The 9,214-nt window shown below is 35.3% G+C and overlaps 1 protein-coding gene and 1 pseudogene across 1 annotated transcript; both read left to right on the plus strand.

Moving 5' to 3' along the window:
- The first annotated feature begins 967 nt into the window (after nt 1–967).
- On the plus strand, nt 968–2,185 carry LOC131858273 (phospholipase A1-Igamma2, chloroplastic-like). Its single transcript, XM_059211467.1, has one exon. The coding sequence runs from the start codon at nt 968–970 to the stop codon at nt 2,183–2,185; it is 1,218 nt and encodes a 405-aa protein (XP_059067450.1).
- A 4,307-nt stretch (nt 2,186–6,492) lies between these two features.
- Nucleotides 6,493–8,649, plus strand: LOC131858274 (protein MODIFIED TRANSPORT TO THE VACUOLE 1-like; annotated as a pseudogene).
- Nucleotides 8,650–9,214: the final 565 nt, after the last annotated feature.

A 9,214-nucleotide genomic window follows, 5' to 3' on the forward strand; every position in this document is an offset into this window, starting at 1 on the left:
TGTATATATTAAAATCCTAATTAATAAACACAATAAACTTTATTTTTCCTCATATTATAGTTCAACGTTTATTGTCCCTTATAATTCCCAAATCTAAATAGCGATTTACTCTTATTCAAATTAAAAATGCCTTATTACATATTATCACTTCCCTAATTTTATTAATTAATCGGAATTGATTTGTACGTTTTTGTATGCATCTATTAAACTAACCAAGAGATTAATACGTAAATGAATTTGTTCCTTCACAATATTGTATAGTTTTTAATGCGTGAAATTTATAATAAACATGCTTTTTAGAAGGTTATATGCAAAAACTCTACAGTCAACAAAAACCGTGAGCGTGAATAACACGAGCATCTCGAAATTTCACATTCACAGCAGCCCAGGTGCAAAATTCGAGATTGGATGTCTCCGAGGAAGTTAATAAATAATAATTATGAGGGAGTTAATATATTAAAAAAAATAATAAATACAAACATAAATGTATTGAGAAACTATTTCAGCACGGTTTTATTAAATACAAACGACCAGGGAAGGCGCAGTAAGATCCGGTCCGTCCTCATTTAGTCACTGTCACCTCCTTGTTATTGCCTTTTCATTCATTAAACAAAATCTTCTCAATTTTTAATCTTACTAAAACTCTTCAGCGATGTTATCCGTAAGGGAACTGAATGTGTTGATTTAGACATTGAATGTCAAACCATATGAGATTGGGTCCCCTACAGTATTATAGTCTCATACGTTAACAGATATTGTGGATAGATTCAATTTCTACTTTTTCGGAAACACAGCTAGGCACTGATCATCTATTTATACTCCATCTTTCTTATCTCTAAACACCCATCGTTTTGAAAAATCACAGAAAAAGCACTTTGATATTTGGCAAAACACCTGCAAGTTCTTTGGCCTAACATTTCATATAGTCTGCTTTACTGACCAGCAAAAGCCTGAACCTTTTAAGAAAATGAGTTCTACATTTTCTATGACCTTAGTGCAATCTGCTAGCCCAACAGATTGTAATTTAGCTTTCCAAATAAACTCAACACTACCAAGTCCAGCCCATCTTGTTAGCAATAAAAATGGAGAACAAGGAAGCCAATCTCAGCATCTGTGTGATATGTGGAGAGATATACAAGGTGCCCACAACTGGAATGGTTTGCTTGATCCCATGGATCCCATTCTCAAATCTGAAGTGCTGAGGTATGGAAACATGGCAAAGGTTTGTTATGATGCATTTGATGGTGAAAGTAGTTCTAAACATTATGGCGAGTGCAAGTACAGTAAAACATCACTGTTTGACAAGATGGGCATGTCTGAATGTGGCTACCGAGCAACTAAATATATATACGCTAATACTAATGTATTGGCTGCACCTTTTGTTGAAAAAGCCAAAGACAGGGCTGTTTGGTTAGGGTTTATTGCAGTCTGCGAGAGTGAAAAGGAGATTAGAAGGCTTGGAAGACGAGATATTGTAGTTGCATGGCGAGGAACCCAAACAACTCAAGAATGGATACAAGATCTCAGGGATTTTCTTATACCAGCTAGATTATCTTATAAGTGTGAAAGAACAAGCAAAGACCATGGAGCAGCAATTGCAATAGCAAATGATGGAGTTCGTATTGAAACTGGATTCCTGAGCTGTTATACTTCCATCATCAGTCATGAAGATTCTAAGGGAAAATCTGTCAACAAGAGCGCCAGAGGTTTGGTGAATGCAGAGATAAGGAGATTGCTCAATGTTTACAAGAATGAGATCGACAATTTAAGCATAACTTTTACTGGACACAGCTTGGGAGCTGCGCTCACAACACTGAGTGCTTATGACACCAAAAATATCCTTAAAGCTAACTGTTATAATAATATACCTGTAACAGTGTTTTCCTTTGCCTCGCCAAGAGTAGGAAATCTTTCATTTGCCAAAAAGGTAGAAGATATTGGCCTCAAGGTTATGCGACTCGTGAACAAGGGCGACGTCGTTCCAAAAGTGCCTGGAGTTTTCATGAACGAGAAGATGGGATTTCTTAGCAGGTGGCTGAGCTGGCTTCCATGGACGTACTTTCATGTTGGAGTTGAGGTCAGTTTAGGAAATAACTCTTCGTCCCACCAGAAGAGTGTTGCTTACTATCATCATTTAGAGGTTTATCTCCGCTTATTAGCCGGCTGTAAGGAAGACAATAACTAGTTATTTGTTTCCTTTTACTGTGAGGTTCTATTCTCCTTGTCAAAAACATAAGGACATTGCTCGATAAAGATCAAGCTCCTACCAAATGGTTGCAACTACCAAATCTCCAATATTTCAAGAAATTATGTTGAATTATTTTTTATTAAGAGTTATGATGTAATTTTATAATAGTAGTATTTCAGGTTATGAAAAGAAATATAAAAATTGTTTTTGCGTTTTAGTTTGTAATATAATGCAAACTCTTTTATTAGTTTATAAGAAATAATATTCTCTTTTATAATTGATTATTTGAATAATGATATCTTAAATTTTTTAATTAGACATAATTTTGATTTTTTTCAATAGTGTATTCTACTGTAAGAATATCACAAACAATATAGCTAGTTAGATTAAATAACAATAATGGAGAATTGTAATTTTGACTAAAATAGAATTTCTATATTTGAACTAGTTATCAACTTCTTAGAGAAAATTGAAACAATTCAAGGATCATGGAGAATTATCTATTGTTCCATCTTCTCATATTCTACATATCTTATAAACGACTAATCTCCTACACCTTTCATATTTGAATTACACAACATGCCAAAACATACACTCCCCCATAGAGATTGGCACACAAATATACTATTCTAATTATATATCCGAGAAATAACAGTAATGGTTACCTAACTATTTGTGATCAAAATTGTTAATAAAGTTTTCCTAGAGTAGTCAATCAATATCAATGGAAGGGAAAACAAGGCTAGAATAGATATAGAGACAAGAATTATCATTAAATAATGAACAATTCACCACAAAAAAAAAAGGGGAATATTTCTTATTATTTAATATTTTCCACTTCCAGGAGGATATTTTCCTAATGTCTCGAGAGGGAGGTAGTTTGTAAGAAGGAGGTCTCTATAAATTAAACTACTAAGAATTTATTTTAGAATTTATGTATTCATTTTTGTACATATTTTTGTATCTCAATCCATTATCCACTCATTGGCAAAATAGGCTTTGTTGTTTCTCTCAATGTGAAGATTTATGTTTGTATATTGTTGTTCCTCGGTTGGGTGGTTTCACCAATAGGTAGTTCAAGAACCAAAATTGGCTCACTTTTCATTGCATATTGCTTTCTATGGCCTTTTTAATTGGCTCTAAGTTATCCCAATTTAGAATTATTGACCCTGAATGTCTCGTTTGCAAATAGTCTCAGTGTCTCAAACTCCTTTTGTAGATTTATGAAGAGATCATAGTGTTTGGACCTATATTCATCACTTTTTCAAGAATTTTAGACCAGAAGATTTTTAATAATTTGAATATGGTTCTTTTAGGGGATTGGCCTCATATCTCCCAAAAGTTCATGCATATATAACATTCTTTCATGGCGAAGATTGTCTTCAAAATGTGCAAAGATATAACTTTAACTATTTTTGTTAATTTTTAAATGGATCAACATGTTTCACTTTATTGTAAAGAAATTATTTATTCTAATGTTTTACTATAGATTCACGTGGTAGCTAGTAAATTTATACTTAAACTCGCCCATTTAAAAGTGCTCCTTGACCACTAGGGTAGTGCCCCTTCCATTGTTGCTAGAGCTCCTATGTTTTTATGGTCCTCTTAGGGTGATTCATATGATGATCATCATCCCAAATGTCATGTCTTTGCTCAAGGTAACTAGGAGAACAACTCCTAGGGTTCTCCCTATATGTAAGAAGAGATTGTAGCTGACATGACTAGTCATAGCTTACTGTTTCATGCCTTGCCTCTCTATTGCCTATAAGAGAACCTTATAGGTGGTCTACTAGAAGTACTCATAAGAAGTTTGATTCCTATAAATTCTCTCAGTTGGTTCTTGCCATTTTAACTACTAATCTATTGAAAAAGAAGTTAATGATAAAGATAATGATAATAAATGAGACCCTCCCATGGACACTCTGAACCTCACATATATATGTTGTAATCTAGATTAAACTAAGTTTGTCCTCCTCCATTAATTTCTTTTGCTCTCACTATCTAATAGCTTTTTATATGTTTTTTATACTCTAGACAACTATTTTATATAAACTCTAATAACATGACTTTTTCTACAATTCTCTCTCTATAACACGATTTTCAATAATTGTATAAAAACATACTGAAATATAGATAAATTGCAAATATCTATTCCGCGTGCATCGACAACCTTATTAAATTTGAGACATTGAGATTAAAACAATTGCAAATATATATTCCGCTTGGATTGATATCCTTATCAAGTTTTAAATATTCTCACTCCCAAAAAATTAACCCCAAGCTTGTCTTTTAATAACACGGGAACAAGCACTTTTAAAAAGCGATCTTTCGCCTGATACTAGGCTTTTAGTTCTCCTTATTTCCAGGACGCCTTCATATTCGTTTACTTTATTTTAGGCATGTTAATGAACGTCATTTAGCCCATGTCATCCAATTGTTTGACAACTACGTGTCTTTCATGTTTTCATCATGTGAATAAACCTTTCCTTGGCTTTTATATGACATGTTGATCAGCCTTATCCGTATTATCCTTTCGACGGGCCTTTGCCTGAGGCGCCTATGGTTATAGGATCGAGACTCTATATATACATATAGAATTCAAGGATATGGTTGATCATGTCATCATTGAGATTTTTAGATATTTCTACATTGCTTGAGTAATATAAATATAACCAATACTCTTGATTCTTCATGTGAAAATAAATAAAAAATAATGGTTTTCAAAGTATAAAGGAAATTAGAAGAGTATTACACTAGACAACATATTTTAGTTTTCTTTTACGTCATAAAAATTTTAAATCAGTTTTCTTATTCATGAGACATTATATATAACTAGCAACCGTACCTTGGTGTGCAATGGGTATGCTGAAGAGGTGTGGAATATCAAGTAGCGAATTTTTCGGTCTACATTTTGCATACATTTGTGTTGTACATGAGGTCAATTGGAGAGATACATAAGGGTCGAGAGATAAACAGATAATGAGATAGTGTTGGAAGGAGAGTTTGAAGAATAAATTTGAGGAGATATAGATAGAGAGTAAAAGAGATACAGATATAGAGGTCTAGGAAGACAGAGGGATGGAGATAGGGAGAGAGATCAATAGATAGAGAGAGGAAGACATTTATAGAGATAGAGGGGGAGGGAGGGATGTGGAGGTTGAATGGAAGATAGAGTAAGATAGGAAGAGGGAGACAAATGGATAAAGAGATAGAGAGAGGGAGATAGAGAGATATTGAAATAGAGAGGGAGGGGTGCAGGTGGAGAGAAAGTGATAGAGATATATAGAGTAATATGGGGGGGAGAGTTAGAGAGAAATATAAATGTTGAGATAGAGTGATAGAGAGATAGATATATAAGGAGATATAAACAATATAGAGGAGAGAGACAATGAGATAGAGATATGAAGTCGGGATAGATAAAGGGAACTCTAAGAAAGATCTATTTATGAGAAGAGAAAGGGAGAGAATGCTAGAGATAGACAGATAGATAAGGGGATAGGGAAGGAGGGAGGGAGTGAGTGAGGAAGATAGGAGATATAAAGAGAGGGAAGGAGAGAAAGGGAGAGAGATAGGTAGGGGAAGAGATGGAGAGGGAGAGATATAGAGAGATGATGATATAGAGAGAGATAGAAAGGGATCTGGACAAAGAGATAGGGAAAGAGGTAGAGAGTTTGAGAGAAATGGAGATAGAGATATAGAGAGGAGTGAGAGGAAGATAAAAATATGGAGAAATAGAGATCTGGATATAGTGTAGGAGAGATGGAAGGAAAGGGGGAGGGAGAGGGAGTGATGGATTGATATAGATAAAAGGGAGATATAGAGAGATGGAGAGGAATAGGGAGAGAGATAGGGAGATAGAGGATGAGAGATACGAATACAAAGAGTTGGAGAAAGAAGGATAGGGATATGGAGAGGATAAAGACTAATAAAGCAATGGAGACAAGTATAGATAGAGATGAAAGAGATAAATATATAGAGAGGGAGGGAGAGGGATATAATGAGAGAGGGAGAGATAGAAAGATAAAGATAGAGATACGAATTGATATATAGAGAGAGAGGTGGATAAAGAGATTGATAGAGAGATATAGAGAGATATAGAGATAACAAGATAGAGATAGATGGAGAGATGAAATAAGATATAGAGAGATGGAGATATATAGGCAATTAAATATAGGTATATAGGTATATGAATTAAGAGAGAGAAAAAGATGAATGGATAGAGAGAGAGAGGAGGGAGAGATAGATAGAGAGATATGAGAAGAGAAAGGGAGAGAGATGCATAAATAGAGAGATAGATAGGGGTTATGGAGGGAGATATGGTGAGAGATATAGATGAATGGAAAGAGATGGGTAGACAAGGGAGAGAGAAAATGGGGAAGAAAGGGAAAGAGAAGAAAGGGGGAAAGAGGGAGAGAGATAGGTAGAGAGAGGGGGAAATAGAGGTAGAGAAAGATATAGATAGAAATAGATAGAGAGAGGAGAGAGAGGGAGATAGGGAGAGAATAGAGTAGGAGAGATAATATGAATACTTGAGAGAGACCAATAGATAGAGAGGGAGAGAGTGAGTAATATAGATAGAGGGAGATATAAAGATATATAAAGGGGCAGAGAGATATAAGGAGATAGGTACAAGAGAGGATCAATCAAAGAAAACAAGTAGGTGACTAGAATGATGTATGCAGATTTCTTATGCAAGTCCAAATTGGAAGGGCATTGTAATGCAAAAGAAGAGTTTTATTACAATGTTTAACGCTTGCATTCTTCTCGTTTGGAATTGGTGATGAGAACTTCTAGTTGGTAAGCTATAATTACAACTTGATTTGTTGGTGCTATTAGGCTTGTAGATGAGATTCAGAGATCTTCATACTTGAACATGGCAAGAAGTAGTGCCTCTATCATCGGCCTTTTCTATGTATTACTGTTGGGAGCCTATATTTGGAAAGACAGGGCATGAGAAGTCTATGACTTGGTGATGGGAGATTACTTCATTTTTATTTACCATTCCTCAATCCACATCATTGTTTCCATTATTTGTTGCGCAATGTAATTTTCAGCATTCAGAGAGAAATGTGACAACAACTTCATTGTTTCTTTATCGGATTCCTATTCATCTTTCCTTGAAATTTGAAATAAGTGCTTTTACAAAGACCCAGTTTTCGTTTGGTGCGGATTTACATTTCTAACTCAAATTATACAAGTTCTCAAAATTTTATTAAAAATGTGGAAATTTCGTTAACCCTCGCATCTACTTCATTAAGATGCAAGAGGATAATGCACTTTCAATTGAGAATAATTGTTTTGACTTTGAAGCCTCTTATGAGTGGTATTGCTTTCTTCAAAATTCACATGAGATTTGCGACTAGACTTGTTTGGATTTGCTATGCATTATTACAATTGTGTTGACATGAGAAACATATCCAGTGAGATTTGAACTTGGGTTGGCATCTTAATGACAATTTCTCCATCTGAAAACAAAACTTTGGCTCCGTGCACATGTTAACTTTTTTGTTTTCTGGCAGTTGCTGACCATTAGACCATTGACTGGAGGAGTTTTCTGCATTGATAACAGTGGATATATTTTGGCATCAAACTTATATTTAAAATTAAAGAGTGGATAAAGATTTATAATTCAAGACATCATCATTATCTTTTTATCAGAAACTTTAATTGTTGTCGTCCGTGTTAACTGTTTCTGTTTCCAGGCTTTGAGGCTTATCAAATATTCAGTAGCGAAGGCTGGAGTAGAATTCCGAAGAGAAATGAAACGGCATTGAGGATTTATACGTCAGATGTTTTCATTATAGAGGTGAGACAGATGCTCTTAGAGGTGATGTTTGAATAAGGTTGTCCGTGATACTGCCCATGAAGTGGTAGCAGCCATATTTGCTGCGGAGGAGAAGCAAACTGCTTTAGAGGATGTCAACAAACGAATTCAAGGGTTTGGTAATACTAATTTTGAAAAGCCATTGGATGATAGAAAGTCATTTCTTAGTGAAGTACTTGAATTGGGAAGTGCATCTATTCGACAGGGTTTAAACATGATTGGTCACGGACAGTCAAATAATAACTATTTTGATGCAAAAGAAAACCTAGCTGGAAGTTACAGAGGGCCTGGCCTAAGAAGGTCGCTTACATCAGAAAGAGATACTTCTTCAAAGCATCAAAGAGATGGACCATGGATAGAGTCTCCCTATTCTTTGGGGTCTTCTGAGATCAGAGATGTTCCACCAAATCAAGATTACAGGGTTTCTTCTTCAGATGTAAGCAATGAAAAACTTGGTCCCAGTCAAGCAAGAGGAAGCATTCGAGAAGAGAGGATTTTAGATTCTATCACAACTATTGGGGGTGTGCATCTCCAGCCCAGTCGTGAAGCTAGACAGATATTTCTCTCAAAGGCCTCAAAATTGGATTGCAACATTTTGAGCCAAGCCATAAATTCAAAACTTCATTCAAATGTGTGACCGGTACTATCTCATTGGACCAATTTTTTGATGTCAGGTTTTCTAAATATCTGCGTCATTTAATCCTCCTGATTACTCATGTTGCTAAATTATACTTATCTTGTTTTGGTTGGTGATTTTACATTGCATCTATCATAAGATACAAGAAATGAGTTTAATGACATGCAAGAAAACAATAAATATTGGTCCAGTATTTCTTCAGGCAAAACTTAAGAAGAAAACTTCATACTTAATTGCGCAAATGGGGAAAGAAATGTTATGCAATAGTTACACAATGGTTATTTACACAACTGTGTGATCTTAATTGATCATTTCACTGGGAGCTTTACAATCTCGTTCACATCCATACTAAGTCACAGTGTTTGCTCTTAGTGGTTACCAGACTGGACGTGTCGAGCTTTCCTTGGAGCTGCAGAAAACGCGTTGGCTAAATAGGTTTGTAGGTGGGCTCCACTCCACGTGTTTCTGGACTCACCAATCCATTTTAAGTGCCCTATAGGAATGGGAGGCGAAAGGCGGCCTGTTTCTCATGGGCACATAAAATAATGTATAGTAGAAGTCATCG

This window comes from Cryptomeria japonica, chromosome 9 (genome assembly GCF_030272615.1).
Source record: "Cryptomeria japonica chromosome 9, Sugi_1.0, whole genome shotgun sequence".
Taxonomy (NCBI): Eukaryota; Viridiplantae; Streptophyta; class Pinopsida; order Cupressales; family Cupressaceae; genus Cryptomeria; species Cryptomeria japonica.